This window comes from Eschrichtius robustus, chromosome 1 (genome assembly GCF_028021215.1).
Source record: "Eschrichtius robustus isolate mEscRob2 chromosome 1, mEscRob2.pri, whole genome shotgun sequence".
Taxonomy (NCBI): domain Eukaryota; kingdom Metazoa; phylum Chordata; class Mammalia; order Artiodactyla; family Eschrichtiidae; genus Eschrichtius; species Eschrichtius robustus.
The window spans coordinates 1639349-1665504 of record NC_090824.1 but is presented as its reverse complement, the minus strand read 5'-3'; the positions used below and the strand labels follow the sequence as shown (position 1 = coordinate 1665504).

Genomic DNA, 26156 nt, shown 5'->3' with positions numbered 1-26156 from the left:
GGGTGGGTTATCGGATCGGGGGTTTCCTGGGACGCTGGAGGGAGTTGGTTTGGGTTTGGTGGTACGTGGGACTAGGTGTTCTGGGCGCCGGGAGGGCCTTTCCCCAGGAGGCCCAAGCCCTGCACGACCTGGGGGGGTGGGGTGCCTTCTCCTGGGGGCCCAGCCGTGCCCAGAACAGGGGCTCACCAGGCGACAAAGTAGAAGGGACCCTGTAAGCAGAGGGACTGGTCTGTGGGCATGGAGGTGGGGAGGCCTTACTGGGAGACAGAGCTGGGGGTGGGGTCACGGCCGGCGGCGAGCAGGTGGCGGTGTGGCACAAGCGTTTGTGGCTGTATCGTCTGCCCCCCGTGGAGCCCCAGGGGCAGGGAGACGGGTAGGTGGCTGTGAAAGCCTTTCCAGTCGCCACAGCGCCAGCCGCACCAACTCGCCCAGCGAGTGTCTCTGAAACAGAGCACGAGGCAGACGTCTCCTGGGGTCTCCGTGCCCCGTGGGGCTGTGGGACGGGGAGGCACGAGGAGGGCCCCCAGCTCTTGGGGCAAAGTCCGTACAGCCCCCGGGCGGGACTGACCCCCGCCCTGCCCCCGCCTCTGGGCTTGCTGTCCCCTCTGAAGGCACTGAGATGTGCTGGCTGGACGTTGCCGCCTCCAGGGTGGCCCTTGGCGAGACCCTGCCCTTGCTGGGAGCTGGCCCCCTGTGACTCGCTGCTGGAGCTGGTCCGCCTGAGGCTGCCCTGTCCTTGGGGCCTCCCTGGCCCTCAGTAGCCTGGGGTGCACAGGGGGCTCCCGGGAAGAACTTCGGGGTCTGAACTAGCCTCCAGTTGGTGTGACAACGCACCCTGGGTGTGGCCTCACTGCTTCCGACTCCTGCATTTGTTAAGTCCTGACTGAGGCCAAGAAGTGGGAGGCCAGCCTCTGCCGTGCCAGTCCCATGGTGCCTCCTGGCCCGAGAGCTGGGCTGCCCGGGAGGAATGTGCCGAGGGGCTCGAGAGAGCTGGGCGGCTTCCTGGAGGAGGTGGCATTGAGCTGGGCCTGGAGGGAAGTGTCAGAGATAGTGGGCCCAGCGAGAAGTGTATGGGGGCAGAGGAGGCTGATGGGAATAGCCAGGGGGCTCCTTACCTGGGAGGGAGCTGAGCGCAGTCTTGCAGGTGGAGAGAGGGGTTGGCCGCGGCTCTGAGGGCTCCAGGAGGTGGAGGAGTGGGGTGAGCGGAGGTGGGAGAGGGCGGGATGGCACAGTGCCTTGGTGCAGCCTCCCTGCGCTTTGGTGGGGTCACTGGCCTCTTGCTGGGCAGCCCCGCCGGCGGCCTGCACACCATAAAACGTGAGCATTTAAGGCTCCTTGTTGGTTTTATGTGTGCATTGATTGCATTCAGGGTGGGTGGGAGTGGATTTATAATTAGACAACAGTCCTGGCGATCAATAGAGAGATTATTAGAACCATAAATAGAACCTTTGGACTCAGATGAGGTAATTTCCCCTGAACCGGGGCACTGATCATTAGAGGTGGCCCTGGAATGTTAAAATACTGCATGTTAGGCTCTAGAATTAAATACTTCTGGAGAGACGTGCCGTGAATCTCCACCACAGCCCATCAGCGGCCCTGGGTGCCATGGTCTCTAGGCAGACTTGGATCTGGGCGGGCGAGGTGGGCGGAGAGGGCCTGGCGTGTTCTAGGCGCTGTGGCTGGGAGCCTGTGCCGTGGGCTGCCGGGGGTCATTCTGTGCGCGTGGCTATCTAGTGTCCGGATGGAGCAGCCCTCGGCCAGCCACGCTGTTGTCGAGACTGCAGCCCACTTCCCCGTCCAGAGCACAGAGCTCGGCCCTTTCCGGGTCATTCACCTGCCGAGTGTCCGGTGATGATTCCCGGCAGTGGGAGCCGCCCAGCGGGGCAGTCGGGCAGTTGCTTTGCAGGCTGTGTCAGGCAGAGGCATTCCTGCCACCGTGGGGGATGGAGGTGCCCGTGGGCCACACCCCAGGTGCTCTGCCCTGGCCTGCTCCACGGGCACACAGCTGTGAACCGTGGCGTCTCCCCCATGTTGGCAGGGCCCCGTCAGATGTTCACAGGACATCTGCACTCATTTTACGGCCAGATGCCAAGAGATTGAGGCTTTGGCCTCCTGACCCCACGGTAGGCTAGAGGTAGCACCGCCTGGGGCGGCCGAGGGCGGGACTGAGTAACTGGGTGAAGGGTGCAGCTACCTTGGGTCCAGGCGAGCAGAGCCTGTGCGAACCTTCCCTAGTCTTGTAGACACGGGCCGGGCCCTACCCAGGGTCCCACAGTTCGTGGAGGAGGACCTGGAGCAGAGGGTTCCCAGCCTGCCGCAGGGGCTGGGGCAGCGGAGGCTCGGCCTGGACAGGGAGGATGGAGGGCTTCCTGGAGGAGGTGCCGCACGCTGCTTTGAGTGGGAGGTGAGGTCATTTTTGGTGGAGCCAGGATTTCCCTCTGTCCATGGAGGCTGGGTGGCCCCGGCTTGGGGACCTTGCTCCTGCTGCCTCTGTGCCAGCCTGCTTGCCTCCCCCCACTTCCCGTGAACCCTGGCGGGGTCCCTGGTGGGTGCTCACCTGTCCTCGGGGACAAGGCCGAAATGATGTGGGATGGAGGGAGCTTTGTCTCTCTGACCCGGCTAACCCGTTGCTGGTACCCCCTCTGGGCCTCAGTTTACCCACCTGTGGAGTGGAAGTTGGACAGATGGCCCCCCACTTCCATGTGAGGCTGCTTCTGTGACATGGGGGCGGGACAAGGCACCTGCAGAGGCTTGGACAGTCCCAGCCCGGGGCCCTCTGGGTGACCAGGCAGAGCTTCAAGGGGGCCCGGCACATGCCCAGTGAACGATGCCACCCGTGCCCCGCTGCAGGGCAAGATTCAGCTCTGGCCGCCCCTTAGCCACCTCCTCCGCTGCCTCCCCACCCTTCCTCTGGGCACGAAATAGCCCCCGGAGAGGTATTTATCCTGAGGAGCTGGGGAACGCTGTCCTTCACGGGCCACAATCTTGCAGATACGGAATTCAGGCCCAGAGGGCTCCTAAGGAATGGGTTAGCTTGGTGTTTCCCAAACCGTGCTCCTTGGAACCCTGGCGCCCCGTCATGGGCACCCTGTAGAGAGATCTGGAGCCTCCTGCAGGGGCCTCCCGGGACGGTGGGCCCTCCTCACGCTCTCCTCTCTTCATGCTTTTCTTTCGTTGCTGCTGTGGCGCCTCCATCACGTTTTCTGTTTGGCCGCCCGCCCACCCCCGCCCTCGCCCCCTGTCTGCTGTCCCCGTGTTGTGTCGTGTCGTGGTCTTCCCTCCCGCCGCCCTCCCCCGCCCCCTCGGCTTCTTTTGGCGCGTCTGGGCTCTGCTTCCGGCAGGAATCGGCAGCGGCCTCCCGGTGGCCGGAGCCGGGTCTCGGCAGCTCGTGGGCCGGCGGAGCCGAGGCGCGTGCGGGACCCCCGACAGGTCAGTGTGGGGCTCGGCCGGCCGTAGGCAGGCTGGGTGGCCTGCACCGTTGCTGGTGGGGCCGGACGTTCTGGCTGAAGGCAGAGATGCCGGCGTGGGAGGTGGGATGATTGGGCCCCGAGGGAGTGGGTGGAGGGCCGTGTGGGGCCGTGACCTCGCAGCCCTGTCCCCTGCCGTCCAGGCGGCCTTGCTGGCCAGCGTAGCCGGGCCAGCCTGGGCCGCTGGACGTGGGCCCCGCCTCGGGCCGGGTGGAGCAGCGGGTAGCAGGGGCGTTGCGGGGGTGAGCCCTGCCCCGGCCCCCGGGGGCCCCCGGCCGTGTGCTGCTCCCGGGGGGTGCTCAGCCAGACCCAGGCCAGGCCCTGTGGGTGACGCAGCTTTTAACATCAGTCCTGTCCTCCACCGCTCTGCTCGACAACGGAGTTTAGATCTCTCATGGGGAGCGCGTATGTTAAGTGACAGAAAGGGGACTGACGTTTGAGGTGAGGGAGCATCGCACGTCACGTGCGCGTAAGGCCGCAGGGGAAGCAGGCAGCGTCCAGGCTGTCGGGGACCTTGGCTGCCCTGCGTCACTCACATTTGCCTTGAGCTCCGCAGCTGCCTGGAGGAGAAGCAGCGTCTGGTTCCCGTTGCCCAGGTCTAGGCCTGGCTGACCACCCCCCCGCTTGTGAAATGTTCCCCGTGAGCGGGTGCCCCTCTGCTCCTGCAGCCCCCCCTTCCCCTGGGGCGCAGGGCCCACCTCCTGGCCATGAGCTCTGCGTGTCCCTACCATGCCTTGTGCTTCTGGAGGACAGATTTACTGAACACCTACTATGTGCCAGGCAAGGTGCCGTGGATGTGGAGGAGACCGGGCAGGTGTAGAGACTCCCTCCGGGGCCTCCTGATTCCTGGCATGCACTAGGTGCTCATGCAAGCTTGGGGGATGGGAGAATATGGTGCTGTGTAGTTGAGCCTGGCCTTGTTTCTCTGTGAGTGGGCAGCACTAGGTAGACTGGGGGAAGCTGGGGGAGGTCAGGGCAGGCACAGGGAGTGGCCTGGAGAAGGAGAGGGCTGGCCGGGCTGGGTTCTGAGGGATGCATAGGAGTTCCTGCCCTATAGGCAGATGCAAGGCAGGTGGCAGGGTGTGGTGCGCTAGCACAGTGCGTGGTGAGGGCCTGGACTATTCCAGGTTGGCCCATCTCTGCCACTGACCTGTCCTTGCAGCCTTGGGGGTGCTGCTGGTGCTGCAGGGGGGCCAGGTGGGGGTGCTTGGCGTCCGTCCAGCCTAAGGTTTGGGGCTCCCTTTGAACTTCCTTTGCAGACATGGTTTTGCTGTGTCCCTAGGGGGGTTTTGGGAGCTGGTGCTGACCACGGACTGGGTGGGGTGAGACCCTCTGCCGTGGTGAGGAGAGATGCCGCCGTGAGGCGGCAGGACCTCCTGCCAGAACATTCCTCCTGGGGCCCATGATGGCTTATTCTGCCGAAGCGCCACCCTGGCTTGTGGCCGTGTCGCTTGGGAGACCCCGAGGACGCTAGGCCCTCTAGAGTGTGGCTGCTCCCTGGGTTCCTCACAGGCAGGGCCACCAGACAGACCCCTGTCCTTTCATCCAGGTACAGAGGCCGCCTCGGACAGGGCTCAGGGCCAAGTGAAGCCAGAAGCCCCAGGGACCGGGCTGTGGTGCCTGGGGAGCCTTGGAGGCTGGGGCCCTTGGGGAAGGGGATGGGGCTGGGGTGGCCGACGTCCACCCCCTCCAGGGCCAGGTCTGCCCTGGGGGTCCAGGGCCCGACACGTGCGCATAAACGTAACGTACAGTGGCCGGATCTCAAGTTTGCCAGCGCCGTCCCGGGGAGCGTTTAATTACCTTTGTGCTTCGTTAGGAGGCTGTCTCCCTTTCCGGAATTTATTTTAACTAATTAGTTGGAAATGCCAGAGTAGTATTTCAGATGATGGGAAGACAATGTATTATCATACATGGGGTAATTAGTGCTCGTGACAAATATTTATTGTGGTTTCTTCTCAATCATGCCTCTGGGTGCTCCCAGACAGATGGCCCAGGGGTGGGGGTGGGGGGGGTCCCTGTCCATCGGTCCTGACCACTGTGGTCACTGTGTTTCTGGAACTGGAAGGGGGCGGGGCTGGGAAGTCCAGGCCCTGGGTGGGCGTCTGTGCCCACCTCTGCTCCGGCCACTCTCTGAGCCGGCTGGTCCCGTGCGTGCAGGGCCCAGGGAGCTTGCTGGGCTCCGGGGTGCACGGGCCTGCTTCCCCGGCGCCCCGGTGAGGGACAGGTGCCTGTCCCTCATGCGGGCTCCCTGCTTCCCTCCAGGCTGAAGCAGCGGTGGCCGCGGTGGCGGTGGCAGACACGGTCCGGGACGGCCCCCCTTCCGCGGGCCCTGATGGCGCGTCGAAGACGTGGAGCCGCGGCGGGGCCTGCACAACGGCCCTGGTCACCCCAGCCCCGGGCACCCCAGCGGGGGCCTCCACGGGCCCATCAGCCGCAGCCTCCTTCTTCCTCAGGTACGTCCTCCTGGGGCAGGGCCGGGGCCTGGCCTGGGGGCAGCTTGGACGCGGACAGCGTGAGGGGGCCTGGGGACCTCAGCCCCCGGCCTGGCGGCCTGCGGGCCTTCCCGGGGAGATCTGTGGCCTCGCGCTGCCGGCAGTCGAGGGGAAGGGGAGCTCGCAGCCGTCCTTCCGTCCGGCCGGCCTCTCAGGGCGCCACATCGACGGCAGTGTGAGTGGAGGCCTCTCGCCCTGGGGGTGGGGTACAGCCAAGGACAGGGTTCAAACTCTGCCCCTCCGAGCTGTGCAACCCTGGGCAACTCACGTAACCTCTCTGTCCTCTCTGTGCCTCAGTTTCCTCAGAGGTGCAGCGCGCTGATGTCTGTGAGGCCCTGAGAGGACGCTGGCCCAGCGGGCGGACGCTCAGCTGTGGACGGTGGATGTCCTCGGGCGGCCCTGAGCCAGCGCCGGCGGGAGGGGGAGGGTGGCCATGGATGGGAGGCAGACGAGGCAGGTCTCAGGGCAGCTGTTCCTGCAGCCCGGGAGCACAGGGGTGAACGGGCCCTGGGGGAGCGTCCCTGGGCGACCGAGGAGGTTGGGGTGAGCTGGGGAGGCTGTCCTGGGGGCTGGCTGTACCCACACCCCGCCTGCCGGGCTCCCCCTCCTGGGGAGCTGCTGGCACATCCCCTCACGGCTCTGCTGTCAGATCCGGCTCCACCGTCAGCAGGAGCCGAGTGGGTCCCCGTCCCAGGCCCGAGCTCCAGTGCGTGGGGCCGACCGGAGCCCAGCGTTTGCTCCGTCCGCCTCCCCGGGATGCCTTGCGTGGCCCCGCAGACGCCAGGTTCTGGGCCGTCGGCTGGCGTGGACGAGGGCTGGCAGGCCGGGGCGCTGCGTGAGCAAGGTGCGGGGTGGGGGGGGAGTGGTGCGTGGGAGCAGGGGGTCCCTTCTCCCACCTGCGCTCCCCCCGGCAATGACCTTGGGTTCCGAGCTTCCCCCTGCGGTGTGGGGAATGCAGGATGTGACGGTGGTAATGAGTGGTGATGGCTGGCCCAACACGGGTCACTGTCCCATTAGCAGCCCCTGCGGGCGCTGATGAGCTGGTCCCCGGGTCCCAGGAGCCTGCGCCGCGTCCGCTTGGCCCCGTGGCGGGCACGCGGTGGGGCGTCGGGGGGCGCCGGGCTGGTCAGCTCAACATCGTGGCCCGGTGCGGGCTCACCCGCCCCAGTTAGATGCAGAGAGCCCGGCTGGGCTCTGGCTGCGGGGCGGATGGGGCCTGCCTGGAGGGCCCGGGAGCCCTGTGGAGGGGACGAGAGGGGCAAAGCGGGCCTCGGGAGGTGTCCTGGCCCGGGTAGTCTCTGCCCCTGGGCTTTGGGCAGCAGCCGCGCTCTATTGGGTCGTGCTCGCAGGGGGATTTCAAGCCTGAGACCCTCTGAGGAGGAAGACCAGCTCCGGGGGTCTGGGGGCCACACTGGCTCGTTAGCGACCCAGGGCCCGCAGGAGGGGTGCGCCTTTTGTCTCCAGCCGAGCTAGGCTGCCTCCACTGACCTTGGGAAGTTACCATAGAAACAAGCGCTCAGGCTGGGGGCTGGGGGCTGGTTTACAAGGCGTGGGGCGGGGCGGGGGGCACTGCCGGCTGCCGTTACTTCCAGCCTGTTGGATCCCCCCAGTCACAGCGGCTTCCGGAGGGTCATGGGCCATGTCGTGGGGTGGGTGTTGCTGATGGAACACCGTCTCCAGCTCGTGCCTGATTTGGGCCCGAGACCCTCTGCTCTTTGGGGCTGTGGCACCCTTCACTGTTGGGGTGAGGTGGGGTGCTCTCAGCTGTATGTGCCCTTCTTTGTTTTGTGGGGCTGTGGCTCAGAGGGGGAAGGGGCTTGTCCAGAGTCCCCACAGACCAGGAGCTGCCGGACCCTGGGGGGCCTCGGGCACGAGCTGAGCGCATGTTCCGTGCTTCCACCTGCATCCCTCACTGGGCATCTGGGGGGCAAAGCTGACACCCAGCCGGTGCCCTGCCCCTCGGAAGTTTCTGGTAGTCGGGGGTCGGGGTGGGGTCTGTCAGCCTTTGACGGCAGCATGGAACCTTTGAAGGGGCCGAGCAGTGTCGCAGGACACAGGCTTTGAGGGTTGAGTAGGAGTCCGGTGTTTGCCAAGTGGAGGCGGGATAGGGTGGGGTCAGGCGCTGGTCTCTCCACTGGCCCCGAGCACTCCCTGCGGGCACCCTAGCCGCGGGCCTTCCCGACCCACTCCGAGCCCCTTGCCCCGCTGTGGGCAAGGCAAGGTGGGGGTGATTCTGCGGGTTGCTTGGTGCCCAGGGTCTTGTTACGGGGCGTAGGGCACAGGGGTGAGGCCCGGCGCCCTGCACCCCTCTGCTGGGCTGGGTGGGTCGCTCGGGCATTGCAACCACAGCTGTGACCGGGAGCTCAGCGTGCCAGCCCCCACCAGAGTCCTGAAAAGGCCGGGCCGCCGGTAATTACATTTTCTCCGGAGGCTCTGGTGACCTTGACTCCCCCTTCCCGAGTCCTCCCACTCCCCGCTGTGTGATGTCGCAGTCCTTCCCCTCTCTGCAGCCTCCCCTCCCCCGAGATGCGTCCATTAACGCTCTCTCCTCCCCGTGCTTCTGGGCCTTTCCGGGGCTCACCTCCTGGACCCCTGAATCTAGATGGCGTGGGAAGAACTGCTGGGGGTCTTCTGGGCAGGTGCAGGGCAGGGGGAGTGGTGGGTTCCTTCGGCGGCAGGAGCCCCCTGCACTCATAGGCACCCCCGCCGCCCCATTGCAGCCTCAGTGGAGCCCCCTTTCCCACATCTGCCCGGGTGCCCAGGCCACGGAATGTCAGCCCGGGTGCCCAGGCCACGGAACGTGAGGTGTGGCGCCGGGCAGAGGCCCAGAGCCAGAGCGGGTGCTGCCCAGAGGCGCACGGGTAGGAGGGCCCCGTGGAGAGGTGTCCCTCACCTGCAGGGTGTGCGAGGCAGCTTCCTAGCCTCAGCGTGAAGTTCCCAGGTGACGTGGAAAATGCAAGCAGGCCATGGCAGGGAGCAGGGGTCCAGGTCAGGGCTGCTAGGACCGTGGGCCTCGGCCTCGGAGGCACAGGCCCCCTTAGCAGGCAGCTCCGAGGTGGGGGGATGCAGGCGTGGGGCGTGGCATGTGGCATGTGGCCTGGTCCGCTGGCCTCCTGGCGGCCCAGGCAGGAAGCCCTGGGTTGGCCGTAACTGACCCCCACCCACATCCAAACAGGCCCGTGTGTCTCCTCAGGGTGATTAAGGGCCTCACCATCAAGGCCAACTGCCTGTGAAATTACCTTCTTGTTTGGAAGAGGCAATTTTTCTTTGTAAAAAGGCAAATGTTTTCCTTTCTGTTTACGTGAATTAATTACCCGGGCCAGTGAGCCTGGGGAAAGGCCTCTGGGATTAGGTGAGAGGGCTGGGGGCTCAGAGGGAGGTTGGAGGAGCTCGGTCCCTCACTCATTCACTCCCTCACTCCCTCCCTCCTTCCCTCCCTCACGGCCGCATCCTGAGCTTCCCTGTGTTCTAGGCCTGGGCTTGGCAAACCCCTGCCCTCCAGAGCCCCCACCTGATGGGACACAGCCGTGTAAACCTGTGGCTCAGGGCGTGGAATGGTTCCCGTGGTAGCAGCAGGCACAGGGTTTGGGGAAGCCCAGTGTGGGGGCATCAGGGCACGCTTCCCGGGGGAGGTGTCCTCTGAGGACGAGGAGAGCTGCGCGTGCAGGTGAAGTTCCTGCTTTTCCAAGTCTCCCCTTTAGAGCCAGAGCACTCAGACGTGCCCACACGCCCCCTGCGGGTTCTGCCTTGAGCACCCCGCACCACATCCCTGCTCCCCAACAATGCAGTGGGTGTTCGTGGCCCTGAGCGTGGTGGCTGTGTGTTCTCTTAGCCTCTGTGAAGCCTGGCATCACTTCCTCCCCCGCCCCCACTGCCTGGAAACCAGGTCTGTGCACCCAGAAGGCTGGGACCCTCCCGAGACCACCCCCAGACCGTGTGAGCTGAGGTGCAGTTGCCGAGTGGCTGACGGGCTTGTCCCGGTTTTGAAGGGAGCTGGATTTCATCACAGGAGACAGTGCTGTCCCGAGGCCTCGGAGTCATGCCCGGTGAGGCAAGCCTGTAAGAGCAGAGACCTGGAGGGCTGGGCAGGCTGGGCGCAGCTTCTCAGCTCCCAGCCCCGTGGGGGCTGACCCAGGGCCAGGGAGGGAGGAGGGGGTGCCCCGAGTTAGGTCAGACCACGGGGCAGAGTCGCCCGGCCAGTACCGGTCCAGCCTCGTGGGGCTGGCGGGACCTCAGACGGCTCCGGGCCCAGCCTCCGTCCAGGCGAGACCTGGGCGTGTCCAGCGGGGAAGAACACCTCCCCATGCTCTGCTGCTGGGACCTGAGGGGGACGGAGGGGGCTGAGGTCTGTGCCGGACACCCTGGTTCCTGAGAGGGTCACAGAGGGTGCAGAGCCGTCTGTGGCCTTGAGTACCAGGCAAAGCACTGCCTTCTGGTCGTGGCCTCTGCAGCCCGATGTTGTCCTGTCTCCCCCAGCGCCTTACCCGTCGTCCTGGCATTCACGTCCCTTTGAGCCTTGGGGGGTTCAGGGTGGCCCCCCCAGCCTCGGGGACCCTGGGTGGCCCTGCCCGACCTAGGGAGGAGCAGGGAGGCAGCTGTGACGGGAGCGGGGGACACACCTCGGCCGTGGGGGTCTGCTGACCTATCCAGTCACCCTGAGGGCCCAGCCGGTGCCCCCCAGGACAGGCTGGTGCCGGGCAGGCCCTGTGCTGCCCCCCTTCCCCCACGTCCTGGGGGCAGCACCGCTGCGCACATGTGGCGCTGGGGAGCCCGGTCCACCGGGCCTTCTCCGCCTTTACAGGCTCCAGTCCGTGTCCCCGCTTCCCCAGCCCGCCCTGCCCAGGTAGGCTGAGGGCCAGCCCACCTGCCCTGGGTGTCCCCGCCCTGGGGCAGTGCCCGGGGATGGGGCTGCCTGCTGGACCCTAACATCCTCCAGGTCCTCCAAGTCGGGCTGCAGCTTCTTCCCGTGGGAGTGGTTGGCGGCAAGCTGTGGCCTAACCCAGGATGGCCGGGGTCCAGGGCAGCCGGCCTGGCTGGGGGTGGGCGGGGCAGGAGGAGCCCCAGGAGCGGAGCTCGTCCCCTGGTCCCCATCCTGCCCGCTCTAGCTGCCTCCCCTGGCCTTCCCTTCTGAGTTCCTCTGCCCCCGGCCCTTCACCCTGTGCCTGGGGGACAGTGTCAGCGCCCGTTCTGCCCCGTGTGCGATCCTTGGGCGCCGTGGGGATGGGGGCCAGGACACAGGACTTCTGTTCAGGCGGTTTTGGGTTTAGGGCGCATGGGCTCAGGTAGGAATCGGGGCTGCGTCTCCGGCTGAGGGCCCCGGCCCGAGTTGTCTGGGCAGCTCGTGGGTTCCGCTCTCAGGCCCCCGCCCCCTCCAGGCGTGCACCAGCCGCCCCACTGCGTTAGTAAGGGTCCGCCCCGCACCGTAGATTACTTTTATTTTCCTTGATGACACCTCGCTAGGAGGAGAGCGGTCCCTGGGGTCTCTTAAAAGACAACTCCTGTGAAAGATGAGAGGAGTTAAGCAAAATGCCGGTAGCTCCTCCGAGTGGGAGGAGGGCTGAGGGGCCGTGTGCCCGGAGGGTGCAGGCCCTCCTGTCGGGCCCCTTTGAGGAGCACAGGTGAGACTCAGGGGCCTGGGGGCTTTGGGAGAAGGAGGGCAGCCGCAGCAGGACCAGGAGAGGGGCAGCTGGGCGGGGCGGCGGGGGGCTGCCTGCAGGCCTGGTGGGCAGGCTCTTTCAGCCCTGAGCCGGCCCTACTCTGGCCTCCAGCCCCTTTCGCCGGGAAGGCGGGCGGGGTGGGGGGCGGACGAAGGCCTGGGCCATCTGGACCCAGGGCCATCTGGACCCAGGCCCGTCTGTGTCACCTCTGCTGGGTGCCTTGAATGCATTTGCTCCTCAGGGCTATACATGAGGGCCTCTGGTGGTCATGTCATCCCATGTTAGAGATGGGGAAACCGAGGCACAGAGGCTTAACTAAGGCTAAGTCACCACGTGTGGGTCATACAGCCTGTGAGTGGCTGACCCCAGCATGTGCCGTCCTGCCCCAGCTGCTGAGTCGGGGACTTGGGGTGGCAGAGGGTGGGGAGAAGGGGATGCCCTCAGTGCGGGGTGTGGAGAGGGGCCGGGGTCCCGTGTCTGCCTGGGGCCTCTGTCGCCTGGCCTGTACTGGCAGAGCTGCCAGGGGCTGGACGTGGCGGCCCCAGCCCCGGGGGCCCCTGCTTGGCTGGGGGGGAATGACCTGTGGCCGTGTAGCCGCATTTAGGGCGGGGCAGGTGGCAGGACAGCTCTGAGCGCCCGCCCGCCTCTCCTCCCCTCCCTTCCCCTCCCCAGGGCTGCCCAGAAGCTCAGCCTGGCCTCCAAGCGCAAGAAGCCCCACCCGCCGCCGGCCCCCGCCGCCCGCGGAGCCTCCACCTACCCCACGGACTTCAGTGGGGTCCTGCAGCTGTGGCCGCCCCCTGTGCCCCCCTGCCTGCTCAGGACCACCTCCAAGGCCAAGGACAACCCCAGCAGTGTCGGAAAGGTAGGCCCTGCCCTGACTTGGGGGTGACCCTGGGGGGTGGCACGAGGCTGGGGTGTCCGGGCAGGTGCGGGATGGGGAGCGGGAGATGGAGGGGATGCCTCCTTCTCCTGGGCTGGACCAGGCTGGTGAGCGTACAGATGGGGCGACGGAGGCCCAGGCCCACCTTGACGGCTCCAGGTGGCGGCAGGGAGCCTGGGAGACTGTGGTGGGCCTACAGGGCGTGGGTGGGTGGGGGTCCCAGGGGCACGGGCTGGTCTCAGTGTGGGGCGGGACGGCCAGGGCTTCCCGGGACTCAGGGGTGGGGTCTGGCCCCAGGAGCCCCCTTGCCTCGTCTTTGTTGGTATGCTGCCCTCAGGGGGTCCGGGGGGCAGGGGTGGGATCCGTCAGCTATCCAGAGTCCCGGCAAACCCCAGCCGCAGCCTGACGTGAGAGGTGGGGGAGTTGAGTCAGGATGCTACCCGGGTTCAGGCGGGGAAGCAGGCCCAGAGTGGAGGAGGGCCTCGCCCAGTCACGGGCTGGCTGCCTCCTGGCTCCTGTGGCCTTCGGCTGAGACCGGGTTTCTGTCCTGGCCCCATCTGGGTTGCCTGTGACTGCCCCCCAAGTCTGGGTCGGGGCCTGCGTGTGCGGCTCTGTGTGAGTGCATTAGTGGGGGGATTCTGTGCCTCTGGAGGGTGCGAGACCAAGGCACAGTGGGGTTGGGCCTGTCGCCAGGGCCACACGGCTCTGGGGTGAGGACTGGACCCCAACCCTGAGCGTGCACCCCATCGCGTTTCCCTGGCCTTCTGCCCGCTCTGCCCCCCCCGAGAGTGGCGGCCGCCCACCGGGCACTGGGTCCAGCCTTTCCAGTGCCCAGAGGCCCAACCCCTGCAGAGTTGGGGGGGCGGGTTCCACGCACCCCTGGACTCAGTCTGTCCTGCCGCCTAGGACACGCCCCAGGGGGCTTCTGCTCCTAGCGACGGGTCTGCAGGGGGCACCCTGCCCAGGCCCGAGCTGCTCCCCAGGCCCCCACCCCACCCTCCCCCTGGCCCTCCCGCTGTAGCCTCTGTGCTCGGCCTCCCGGAGGTCAGTCCCTGTGTCCGGACGCCCAGGAAGCCTTCCCTCACCCCGTCACCCACACACCCTGAGACGGAGGTAGACATGTCCCTCGGGAGCTTGCTGAAGTGGGGAATCTGGGCCCTGCTCGGGTGGTGGGAGTGCCAGGGCCAGAGGGAGGACACCGCGAGCTGGCCGTGGGGAAGGGGCTCTAAGCAACTCTGGGCCTGGTCACTCGGCCCGTCTGGGGTAGGGGCTGGGTGGCTGGAGGGTTGAGGAGCCTCGTGGCACACACCCTGCTTTCTTACTGCCGCCGTGTTACTTGGGGCTCCAGCAGGCCTCCCCGTCCCACTGGGGTCAGGCCCCCCACCCAAGTATTCCAGGGCGGGGGCTCCTCCCTTCTCTCCGGCAGACCACCGCTGTGCCCTGGTCCCCTGCGGCAGGGAGCCCGTGGCCACCCGTCCTGGTCCTCTCACCGTGTCCCCCAGAGCCCCCTCCCCAGCTCCCTGGATGTTATTTGCACGAATAGCACATAGTTAGAAATGCCTGCTGAAAGGCATTTAATATTGTCAGAGAGAAGAAAGTTAGATTATACTCGATTCCTGACATTAATGTGCCACTTAAGATAATTCATCATCTTGCGGTATGACGGCCCCTCCCCCCACGACTGCCTGGGCCGTCTCTTAGGAATGGAAGCCCCTTTTTATGCAAAATGTATTTTTTCCCTACCTGGCAGCTATTCAGTGGGGCTTTGCAATATCTGAACATTTAGTGGGGGGAGACATGCTTGTGTGGCGCGAAGACCCTGTCATTTCCCTGCGGTAATGAAAGGATTCTCGCAGACAGTGACCCGGGCATTTAACTGGGATGGTGGCGCGTGGCGTGGGGCTGGCGCACGTGATGTCCCCTCCCCGCCGGGAACGCTCTCCAATCCGCAGAACCCATTTGGCTCCTGAAGCGGCCAGGAGTTCACGCTGAAAAAAAATTGCCCAAAATTACTGGGAAGTGCACATTTTCATCTGCTTGGCAGTGGCGTTTGGAAATGAAATAGTTTTGTTCATGTCGTCGGGGAATAAGAGAATCGATTCTCGCCTAATGGAGCCCAGGTTTGGAGGAGCTCAATAGAAAAGTATGTCTTTCCGCATCTCCCCGGAGGACCCCCTCTCCTTACGCAGCGCGATTTTGCATGTCAATTTGCCACATGCCGAAGGGACGTAGATGGTGCCTCGTGTGAACTACCCACGGTAAACCAATTTCGCCGGAGTTATGTATCTGTCACTTACAATTAAACCCGTGAAAAATATTGGCTCTGAGATGAGGCTGGTAATTTGATTTACACTGTAGTGGAGAAATCGGAGATTTCACCGGAGAGCGGAGGGCGGTGTCCTCCAGCGGAAACCGGAGTCTGGTGCCTTCTCCTGGGAGGGGCCCTCCCCCAGGGTGGCTTGCCCTGTCAGCACTCGGCCCCCCCTTGGCCACACACAAGATGCGTGGCCCAGGGTGTTTGTTCTCCATGCGGGTTTTGGGGTGTTTGCAGTGTAGCTTGTTCTGGGCTCCTGCATCTTGGTTCCTGGCCCCCCTCCCCTCTGAGCCTTCTGTACCCTTGAGGGCCTTGGGGCTGGTGGTCCAGCCCCCGGAGCTGGCATGAACGTGGGTGGGGAGCACGGGCAAGCCTTGCATCTTTTTTTGTGTTTGGGGGACTCGCAGAGGCTGCCTGGTGGCCTGTCGGGCCCTGAGCTCAGCCCAGCCCTGTCGCCACCCCGGGCCCCCGTGCCACCCCAGCCTCCGTCTCTCCACCGTCTCCCCTGCCCTGGGGACTCAGAATCCCCATCTCCTCTGGGATCATCCTGCCCTCTTCCTCCCGGGTTCTGTGCCGGTGGGATTGCCTCTGGCGTCCTGCTGACCCGGAGGCCTGCCACAGGTGTCCGTGGGGTTTGAGTCTCCCCAGGTGTCCTTGGGGTTCCGAGCGGCTCTGGGGTCGGAAGCACCAGATCCCGTTTCTCCCCGAGGGCACCGCAGGCATCAGGCCCGTGCCCCTCTGTGCGTTCGTCCTTCCTTCACGCCACACACTCCTGCCTGCCCCGCGCCTGGGGTGCAGACACGGGAGGAGGCCCCCAGGGCCCTGGAGGCCTCTGGCTTGGGGCTGGGAGCTGGGAGGAAGGGCTCCCTGGAGGAGGTGAGGCTGGACGGACACGTGGGGGGCCGGGGTGTGGGGCACTTGTCCCTCCCCTCAGCAGGGAGTCAGCTGCTCACGGGGCCTGCCCGGCCGCGGTGCACGGCTGTCTTTCCTCAGGGCTGCACCTTGCTGTGCGTGGAGCCCGAGGTCGGGAGTCGGGGGGTGTGGGGAGGCCCTGGCTCTGAGGCAGCCCCTGTCCTCCGCATCACGGGTGGAGGACACGCCCTCAGAGGAGGGTGCGTGGGGCTCTGAGGGGACCCTGTGGGAGGGGCCGGGGCCTGTGCCTTCCTATCTGGTTGGGCCGGGTCTTGCTGCCCCGATCTGCTTGCCCCTGTCTCTCCGCCCTCAGATTTGGGGTTTGGGATTTCAGGAGACCCACTGGCAGGCTGTGTGACGCGGGTGAGACAGTCGACCTCTCTGAGTGCATTTCCTTCCCCCTTCTGAAGCCTGTGCGGGCCTGGGGGGTGGGTCGCCATGATGGCTGGTCCAGCGGGGAGCTGGCGGGCCTGGGGTGTGCCTGTGTGGGGTGACCCTGCTCTCAGAGGCCTGTGTGTTTGGGTTCAGCTCCTTTGGTGCTGGCTCTGCCTCGGAGTCAGCGAGAGGGTGTGGAGGAGCCCCACATCGAGGGGGGGTGCGCTCGGGGTACCGTCCTCGTCCTTCTCTCTCTGTGCTCATGGGGGCAGCTGGAGTCCGCTCCCTCTGTCCCGCCCTCCCTCCGTCCTGCGCCCCCCTCCCCGTGCTCCCGGTTCTGTGCTGACGTGCTCTGTTCCCGGCCAGCCCCTCCTCTCGCTGGCCCTCGTTTTCTCCCTGCCTGGCTGACCTCATAGGGGAGGCGCTCTGGCCGGGAGCTGGGGTGCTGGCGCCGCGTTCCTGCGGCGGGGACCCCATGCCGGGGCCTGGCCCACTGTCCTGACGCGCGTGAGGCTCCTCCTGCCCTGCACGTCGCAGCCGCTCAGATGCCCGCCCCGCCCGCCTCCCCAGGTGAAGGTCACGCTGCGGATCTGGCCTGCGCAGGGGGCCCGGCGCTCGGCCGAGTCCACGTCCTTCCTGAAGGTGGACCCGAGGAGGAAGCAGGTGACCCTCTATGACCCGGCCACGGGGCCCCCAGGCAGCGCGGGCCCCCGACACGCCACGACGGCTGCCGTTCCCAAGATGTTTGCCTTCGATGCCGTCTTCCCCCAGGACTCGGAGCAGGTGAGGGTGGCAGTGGCGGCCTCGGGCGGGGGTGGGGCCTTCTCGTGCAGAGCCAGGGCTGGGGGGTGGGAGGGAGGCGCTGAGAGGAGGCCGGCTGGGTTTCCCCTTCCTCGCTGGCCTCCCCGGCCCTCGTGGTGTCTCCACCCAGCTCCTGGCCTGCTTCTCAGGCCGGGTTTTTCAGAGCCCACGCCCCATGGAAGCCGAGTGGTGGTTTGTTTCCCAGAGACGCTCCTCCACGTGTCCCGTGTGTGCCGTGCATGCGTGTGGCGTGGTCTGTGCCCGGCGTGGCCGCGAGGGCACTGTGACTTCCATGTGTGTGCGTGTACACTGCATGTGCCTGTCAGCTGTGTCTGGCTGGTTCACGCTGTGAGTGTGTGTGTCCGTGTCCGGTCCATGTGTGTCGTGTGTCCATGTGGAGATTTCTGTGTCCTTGGTCTTGGGTGCCCTCCCGGCTGCCTCGTGGGCTCACTGTCTGCGTGTGATGAGACAGAAGTGGTGGGAGGCCGGGTGGCCGCCTGACTCTGTGCCCCTCCCCCAGGCCGAGGTCTGCTCAGGGACAGTGGCCGACGTGCTCCAGTCGGTGGTCAGTGGGGCCGATGGCTGCATTTTTTCCTTCGGCCACACGAGCCTTGGTAAATGCCCCTTACCATCCCCTCTCTGCAGTCGCTGCATGCCATTTCTGGGTGGGGTGGGGTGGGGTGGGGTGGGGGGTGGGCACCTGGGGCGGGGTCTTGTGGAGAGGAAGCTGAAACCCTGTAGGCCTAGAAGGTAGAGCCATGGAGTGGGTCAGAAGAGGCCCCCGGGGCCTCAGTGGCCCCAGGTTGGCCCTGAGGGCCCCGGGCAGGGCCAGGGAAGCAGCTGCCGGGTCTGGCTGAGCTCTGAGGGCTTGTCACGCTGGCCCCCAGGCAAGTCCTACACCATGATCGGGAAGGACAGCTCGCCCCAGAGCCTGGGCATCGTGCCCTGCGCCATCTCCTGGCTCTTCAGGCTCATTGACGAGCGCAAGGAGAGGGTGGGCGCCCGCTTCTCCGTCCGCGTCTCGGCCGTGGAGGTGTGCGGCCGGGACCAGAGCCTGCGGGACCTGCTGGCCGAGGTGGCCTCCAGCAGCCTGCAGGATGCCCAGTCCCCGGGGGTGCACCTGCGGGAGGACCCCGTCTGCGGGGCGCAGGTACGCCAAGGCCGCTGCGCGGGGAGCAGGGCCGCGGGCTCGGGGGCCGCGCGGGGCGGCGGCTCGGCCCCGAGCCACTCAGGCGCCGTCCCCGCTGTCCGTCTGTCGGCAGCTCCAGGACCAGAGCGAGCTGCGGGCGCCCACGGCTGAGAAGGCGGCCTTCTACCTGGACGCGGCGCTGGCTGCGCGCAGCACCAGCCGGGCCGGCGGCGGCGAGGACGCCCTGGGCAGCTCGCACATGCTCTTCACGCTGCACGTGTACCAGTACCGTGTGGAGAAGTGCGGCAGGGGTGGAAGTAGGTGGCCGTGGTGCCTGCGTGGTGTGGGTCCGGCCGCCCTCCCTCTCGGCAGGACTGTCCCGGGCGTGGGCCGTGGGGCAGGGTCTGCGTGCCCTGCGGCCGAGCCTTCACCCTCCTGCCCTGTGGTTTCAGTGTCTGGAGGCCGCAGCCGCCTGCACCTCATCGACTTTGGCAGCTGTGAGGGGGCACCCGGTAGGGGTGGGGAGGCCCCCGGGGGCCCGCCATATCTGTCCTTGTCGGCCTTGGGCGGCGTCATCTTGGCCCTGGTCAGCGGAGCCAAGCACGTGCCCTACAGGTGAGTGGTGGGCTCCTGGCCGGGGCCCTGGGGACCCAGCCCAGCCCAGCCCACGTCAGGCGTGTCCAGTGTGTCTGTGGCCCGTGAGCCCCTCAGTTCTTTGCTCCTCCATCACCTGATGGGCTTTGCTGCCCGAGGGCTGGGGGAGGGGTCCTGGCGCCCAGGGCATGGGGAACAGAGGTGGGGGTCAGCCCTGACCCCGAGGCTCCGGGCCTGGCCCTGGTCCAGCAAGAGGCCCACCTCCCTCCCTCCAGCCCTGCGGCAGCCCACACGCCCAGCCTGCCACCTGGCATCCCTCCTGGGCCCTCAGCCCCTGACCCCCGCCCCTCCCCGGCCCCCAGGGAGCACAGGCTCACCATGCTGCTGCGGGAGACCCTGGCCACCGCCAACTGCCGCACCACCATGATCGCCCACGTCTCCGATGAGCCTGCCCGCCACGCCGAGACGCTCAGCACTGTGCAGCTGGCCGCCCACCTCCACCGCCTGCGTAGGAAGAAGGTCAAGGTTGGCTCCGCCTCCCGCCTGCCCCTCCCTCTCCCCGGGGGCCCCTGCCTGCATGGTGGGGGTGCTGGGGCCCCGCGTGCCCTGGGCTCACAGGGCTGTGCCCACATGGCCTTGCCCAGAGGCGGCGGGGCCCACGCTCGAGGTCGCCCCAAGCAGAACCGGACCTGATCGCACTGGGGGCTGTGGTTGCCTGGCCTCTATCCGCCTGGCCCAGGGGTAGGTGTGTGCTCAGGGCAGCCTGGTGGGATGCCCGTGGCCCGTACCCGTCCCACACCTGGTCCAGCAGGGCATGCCCCAGGCAGCCCTCCGTCGGGCCGGAGGGTGGAGTTAGGGGCGCCCCGGGGTGCCCTGGGTCTGAATCCTGGGTTTGCACTTACTCGCCGTGTGCTGAGGGCACGTGTTCTCACCTCCCTGTGACGCGGCTTAACGCTTCCTTGGAAGTTGCTGAGGGGGTCCGGTTATGTTCGGGGCCTGAGCCCTTTCGCGCCGGTCCAGTGCTTGACGGGACACGGCTGGTGGCTGCGCTGTCACTTCCTTCACTGGAGCGCGGTGTGTGCGGCTGGGGGGCAGGGGAAGGGGGGGCAGGCGGGGAGGCCGCTCAGGTGGGCCTGCTCTGTCCCCAGTACGCGTCCAGCTCCTCGGGGGGGGACAGCTCCTGCGAGGAAGGCCGTGCCCGCCGCCCCCCGCGCCTGCGACCCTTCCACCCGCGCTCGGCAGCCCCAGACCCCGAGCGCCTGGCTGCCAGCTCGCCCGGCGACCCCGACTACTCGTCCAGCAGCGAGCAGTCCGGCGACACCGTCATCTACGTGGGGCCGGGGGGGGCGGCGCTGTCGGACCGCGAGCTCACGGACAGCGAGGGCCCCCCCGACTTTGTGCCCATCATCCCCTCCCTGAGCCGCCGCCGCCCCTCCCAGGGCCCGCGTGATGCTGACCACTTCCGCTGCAGCACCTTCGCGGAGCTGCAGGAGCGGCTGGAGTGCATCCACGGCAGCGAGGGCCCCCAAGGAGGCCTGGGTGGCACCAGCGGAGCCCAGGCTAGCCCGGCCCGCGGGGGCAGGAAGCCCTCGCTGCCCGAGGCCGCGGCCCCCAGGAAAGCCGTGGGCTCCCCACTGGCCGCCAGCACGCCTCGCGGCAGCCCCGGCCCGGATACCCACCGGGGGGCCCCGGAGCCCTCCAAGGCTGGTGGTGACCAGAGAGAGGACGGCAGTGCCAGGCCTGAGCTCCCTGTGCCGGATAAGGCCACGGGGGGCAGAGGCAGGAGGCCGCTGCCCAGCCTGGCCCCCCCACTGCCTCGGCAGCTGGAAGCTGGCGGGGCCGCAGAGGAGCCTGGGGGAGCCGACGGTGTGGGTGTGGTGCGGACACCCCCCGTGGGCAGGAGTGGGCAGGAGGGCTGCCCCCGCCCATCCGCACGTGGCCGCCATCTGGAGCGGGGCCTGCTGACCACCACGGTGACCTTGCAGCAGCCCGTGGAGCTCAATGGCGAGGACGAGCTGGTGTTCACGCTGGTGGAGGAGCTGTCCCTGGGGGGGCTGGCTGGCCCCGGGCGCCCCTCCAGCCTGGCCAGCCTCAGCAGCAACTGCTCCCTGCAGGCCCTGGCCTCGGGTTCGAGGCCAGTCAGCATCATCAGCAGCATTAACGACGAGTTCGACGCGTGCGCCTCGCAGGCCCCCGGGGCGGCCCTGGGCGGGGCGGCCCTGGACGGTGGGGCCCTGGACGGGGCGGCCCTGGACGGTGTGGCCCTGGACGGGGCGGCCGGGGCTGGCGGCAGCTGCGGCTCCTCCGTCAGCTCGTGGCTCAGCCAGGTCAGCGTGTGCGCGGCCGACAGCCCCGGCCCCGCCCCGCGGCCTCCCTCGCGGGCCAGCCCAGACCCCTCCGGCCCCGACTCGCCCGTGGGGCCTGACCCTCTGGGCTCCCCAACCCTGGACGGCCCCTTGGAGGACGGCAGCTTTCAGTTCTCAGAGCGTGACAGACCCGACAGTCCCGGCCCCGCCCAGAGGCCTTGTCCCACGGAGGAGGCCACGGCAGCTGCCAGCCGACCTGGCCGGGAGCCCCACGCCGCGTCTCCACGGGGGGCCGCCCCGGCACAAACTATCCACTCCAGCCTTCCCCGCAAACCGAGGACTACCTCAGCGGCCAGTCGTGTGGGCTGCCCCCGCCTGGCCCCGGGCCCGCCTGGCCCCGGAGGCCTCTTCGAGGACCCTTGGCTGCTCCGGGCGGACGAATGTGGCCCGCTGCCCCTGGCCTCTGCCAGCAGGGGCCCCAGCCTGGCCCCGATGCTGGCTTGTGCCCGGAGGGTGGTGGACGGCTGTGAGGTGGGCAGGGCAGCCCACAGGCCAGAGGCCGTGGCTCAGATCCCACCGCTGCGGAGGGGGGCCACCACGCTGGGTGTGACCACGCCCTCCACATCCTTTGGGGACGCCTCGGCCGAGGCAGCGGTCTGCCCGGGCAGCCCAAAGGCCGCCTCCAGCAGCAAGAAGAGTGTGGCCTCCAAAGGGGACCTCTGCCCGAGGCCTGGCGGGGTGGCCCCCCCGGCCCCGCCGGTGCGCAAGTCCAGCCTGGAGCACAAGAACAGCCCAGCACCGGCCCCTCCCCAGGCCGGCAGCCTGGCCTGGGCCGGGGCTGCTGCCTTCCTCCGAGGGGAGGGGGAGGCCAGGCCTGGCGGCCGGGCCGACCACTCCATCCCCAGGGCCACGTCCAGCCTGAAGGCCCGGGCTGGCAAGGCAGAGGCGGGGTGCCGTCCCGCCACTCACGGGTCTCTGGAGCGGTGCGAGGGCCTGGCGCACGGCAGCAGCAAGGCCAGGGAAGGCCCCGGGAGGCCGGCCCGGGCCGTGCCCAGGTTGGGTGTGCCGCCTGCCAGCCCCACGCCTGGGCCCGCTCCTGCCTGTAGGAGCAGCCCAGCCAAGGGCGTGGGGGCCCCCAAGCCCCCCACCAGCGGGGGCAAGGGCCGCAGCCCGGCGGCAGGCGGGTCCAGGGCTCTGGGTGCTTCGGTGAAGCCGCTGGCCCCTGCGGCGGGCAGGACCCCTGGGGGCCCGGTGACGGGCCCCAGGGTCGCCCTGCGAGCAGTGCCTTGCGTTGGGGCCAAGGCCAGCCGGGGCACCATCATGGGCACCAAGCAGGCGCTCCGGGCCGCCCACAGCCGTGTCAACGAGCTGGCAGCCGGCGGAGGCCACGGCCGAAGTGGCCCCTTGTGGGGCTCGGCCGACTCGGACAGCGGCAACGACAGCGGCGTGAACGTGTCCGAGGAGCGGCCGCCCGTGGGCCCGGTGCTGCCCTCTCCGTACAGCAAGGTGACGGCCCCACGGCGGCCGCAGCGCTACAGCAGCGGCCACGGCAGCGACAACAGCAGCGTGCTGAGCGGGGAGCTCCCGCCCGCCATGGGCCGCACGGCCCTCTTCTACCACAGCGGCGGCAGCAGCGGCTACGAGAGCATGATGCGCGACAGCGAGGCCACCGGCAGCGCATCCTCGGCCCCCGACTCCATGAGTGACAGCGGGGCCGCGTCCCCGGGCGCCCGCTCCCGCAGCCTCAAGTCCCCCAAGAAGAGGGCCACAGGTGGGTGTGGCCCAGCCCCCGCAGGGCCCGGGCCCGGCCGCTCTTGACAGCTGGGCACCACCTCCGTGGATCCCAGCGTACGCGGCCCTCGACAGTTTCACAGACGTGCCTGGGGCTGTTCAGGCTCTAGGTGTGTGCAGCCCCTACCGTCTGTGGACGCGCCCGGCGTGTGCCCTTCTTTGATCCCCACGCTGCCTCTGAGGCTGGTCCCCGTCCCCTCGGAGCGGGTGGCAGGGGTGGGCTCACATGGGGCACCCTGCTGAGGTGGGGGGAGCTGGGCGAGGACTTGGGTCTGGGGCTCCAAGCCTGGGGCTCCCCCCCGGGGCTGGTGCCCGGCTGCCTGGGAGCCCCCTGCTGTGCCGTTCCTGCCTCCGCCTCCTGGACCTTCTGTCTCTGGGGACCCGGGTAGGGTGGGCCTGTTTCTCATGCTGTGTGTGGCTGGGGGGATTTGGCCACTGGCTGATGTCCTCCAGAGGGGCAGGGGAGGCACGCCCTGGCTGAAGGTGGGCTGGGAAAGCAGGAGGCCGGCGTGGGGAGCAGGGAGGGGTGTGCTGGGAGATGTGGGTGGTGCCACAAGCGTGGGCCTGGCTTGGGAGTCTGTCCAGGGTAGAGACGGTTGCGATTAGGAAGCAGCGTGGCCCCTTAGGGTGTCAGAGGGCTGCCTCCAGGGCTGGTGGGTGTGACCTTGAGGCTGCTGTCCAGTAGGAAGGGTGTGGCCGTCCAGGCGGGAGGCGGCTGGGGGAGGGGCTGGCGGACAGGAACCCATCTGTTCCACGGGGCAGGCAGGGGTGGCCGGGTTTCCGGCCGGCGCTAGGCTGAGCGTTTCAGGATTGGGAGGGCCCCCGTGGGCTCTGCCTGTCAGAACCGCAGCCCGGCGCCCCTCTCAGTCCTGGGCTGGGGGCTGGGGTCCGGCCTCTTCTCACCCAGCGCCCGGCTCTCTGTTGCAGGTCTGCAGCGGCGACGGCTGATCCCGGCCCCGCTGCCCGATGCCGCTGCCCTGGGCCGCAAGCCCAGCCTCCCCGGCCAGTGGGTGGACCTGCCGCTGCCCCTGGCTGGCTCGCTGAAGGAACCCTTCGAGATCAAGGTGTACGAGATTGATGACGTGGAGCGCCTGCAGCGGCACCGCCTGCCCCCGGGGGAGGACCCGGCCGAGGTCGGGGCTGGGGCAGGCCGGGGGCAGGCGGTCCTGGGAGGGCAGGGTGGGCCCCTGGGGTGTGGCAGGGCAGCCCACTGACCTCACCCTGCCCTCTTGTCCACAGCCCTCCCAGAATGCAGAGAAGGTAGGAAAGGCCCCGCTCGGCCCTGAACCCCTGGCATCTCCTGATGGCCCTTGTGGGCCGAGTGGGGGGCTGGAGGGGTCCTGAGGCCACCGCTCTCGTGCCCTGGAGTTACGCCGGGGTGTGGGCATGCTTCCCACCGCTGTGCCCACTCGTCCTGGGCCCGGGTTCCAGAAGGCACGGGCTGCTTTGGGAGCACGTGGCGTGAGCCCCCTCGGGCAGGAGGGGCCCAGGTCCTACCCCTGCCCACCTTTGAGGCCCTGCTGTGCGCCTGCCTGGGCCCCGGGGGTGGAGCGAGGCTCACGGAGCCCCTGGGAGCAGGCCGTCCTCCGTGCCTGAGCCCACCCGCCGCCGTCCCCGCCGCCCAGGGCCCGGTGTGCGTCAGTGCGAAGTTGCGGCTGGCCGAGCGTAGGCAGCAGCGGCTGCAGGAGGTGTGGGCCAAGCGTGAGACGCTCCGCGAGGAGCTGGCTGAGACCCAGGGCCGGCTGATGGTGGAGCCCGGCCGCTGGCTGGAGCAGTGTGAGTCTCCCCGCTCATCCCCCCACACCCCGGGAGGCGTGCGCCCCACCTGCGCCCCCCAGTCCAGCCACTTCACCCCGCCCCAGGTGGGGACCCAGAGGCTGGGAGGGAGAGAAGCATTTCCTGGGCCCTGCGGGGACCCCGGCCTGACCAAGCGGTCTGCCGTCCATCCCTAGTCGAGGTGGACCCGGAGCTGGAGCCCGAGTCGGCCGAGTACCTGGCGGCCCTGGAGCGCGCCACGGCCGCCCTGGAGCAGTGCGTGAATCTGTGCAAGGCCCGCGTCATGATGGTCACCTGCTTCGACATCAGTGCCGCCACCACTGCCCCGGGGCCGCAGGAGGTGGACGTCTGAGGCTGGGCACTGGGACACGGGGGAGGGGACGGGGGTGTCGGGGGCTGGAGGACGGGACGTGGGATGGAGCGAGGATGTGGCAGGGGTTGGAGGGACGAGGATGCGGAGGGTCGAGTGGGGACCCGCGGGTCTTGGAGGCAATGGAGCGTGAGGCAGGGGAGGGGCCGGCCGAGCACGTGGACGGAGCAGCGAGTGAGCGGGACACGGGAAGACTATCGCCCCCGGACAGCAACGCAAGTGCCTTTAACCTTGGACTGGATTTCTCTCCTTTTCGCGTTTGGTGCTAAGGACTCAAGACACCAGCAGACGGTGCGCTGGGGCCGCCGGCCCGACTGTTTGATCTGATCGCGCCTTCTTTACAGCCAAGCAGTTCCATGTAGCAAGACAGCCCCAGGCTCGCCGGGCTCTGGTTTAGGATTCAGGGTTGCTTTTCTTTCATAGCTGTTTCCTCTCAGCAGAGCCCGCCTTGGTGGTCTCCAGACCCTCGGCCTGCATGTGTTCTCTGCGCAGACTGAGCCGGTGGGGTCTTCCAGGCGGGGATGGCCAACCCTCCTCTCCCCAGGACCTGTTCTGTTCTGAGGTCACCGGGAGGGCGGCGCCCAAGGGCTGAGCTGAAGGCACCTGGCGCCTTCTTCCACGGCAGGAATTCTTACCAAAACCACAAGCAAAAAACAAACCAACACACACAAAAATGGGGGGGAGGGGGAGGGTTTTGTAAAGTTTCTGTTAGGTTCATATTTTTATATCGTTTTGCCTATAAATGAGGTATTTGCAGTCGAAATTTGAAGACAAATGATCTATGTTTTTATGGTTTTCTATGGAAGGTGTCACTCCGGCCGGACTCTTTTCTGGGGGTTCCCCAAGCAGGGCGAGGGTCCTCGGGAGGCACTTCTTGCCAAATGTAGACCAGGGGTGAGCTTGCTGACGAGCGGGACATTCCCGTCACTACGGGTTCTGTGTTCTGATCTTCATGTATTTTCTAGGGTTGTCCAAACCTTTGTACAAATGTGTAGATAATATCTTGCTACAGCTTTTATTTGTGAATAAAAGATGCATCCATTGTTCACGCGGCTCCTGAGTTCACTGGGCGTGCAGTCCTCTGAGGGTCCTGGGGCGAGGGGGCTGCAGGACGTTGGAGGGATGCGTCCACGGGATCCGGGGGCTTCGGGGTCAGCAGGGGACGCTCCCTCTGCCCACAAACCCTACGGCAGCCCCTGCAGGGGCCAGCGTTGTAGGCGAGAAGGCACTGACCGGGAGGAGGTCCTCCTGCAGGCTGGGATTCAAGCCCCCACCTCCTCTCTGTCCCCCTC

General features: G+C 67.4%; 1 protein-coding gene across 2 annotated transcripts in view; it reads left to right on the top strand.

Moving 5' to 3' along the window:
* Positions 1–24864, top strand: part of KIF26A (kinesin family member 26A) — a 39397-nt gene extending 14533 nt beyond the window's left edge. For both annotated transcript variants that reach the window (XM_068539652.1, XM_068539662.1), the window contains 13 exons: positions 5730–5920; positions 12289–12478; positions 16668–16880; positions 17419–17512; positions 17786–18048; positions 18161–18344; positions 18480–18642; positions 18984–19146; positions 19770–22698; positions 23646–23851; positions 23958–23978; positions 24344–24494; positions 24671–24864. In XM_068539652.1, the coding sequence (XP_068395753.1) occupies positions 5730–5920; positions 12289–12478; positions 16668–16880; positions 17419–17512; positions 17786–18048; positions 18161–18344; positions 18480–18642; positions 18984–19146; positions 19770–22698; positions 23646–23851; positions 23958–23978; positions 24344–24494; positions 24671–24846 (4944 nt within the window). In that variant the 3' untranslated portion in view covers positions 24847–24864. The remainder of the gene's footprint in view (positions 1–5729; positions 5921–12288; positions 12479–16667; positions 16881–17418; positions 17513–17785; positions 18049–18160; positions 18345–18479; positions 18643–18983; positions 19147–19769; positions 22699–23645; positions 23852–23957; positions 23979–24343; positions 24495–24670) is intronic.
* Positions 24865–26156: the final 1292 nt, after the last annotated feature.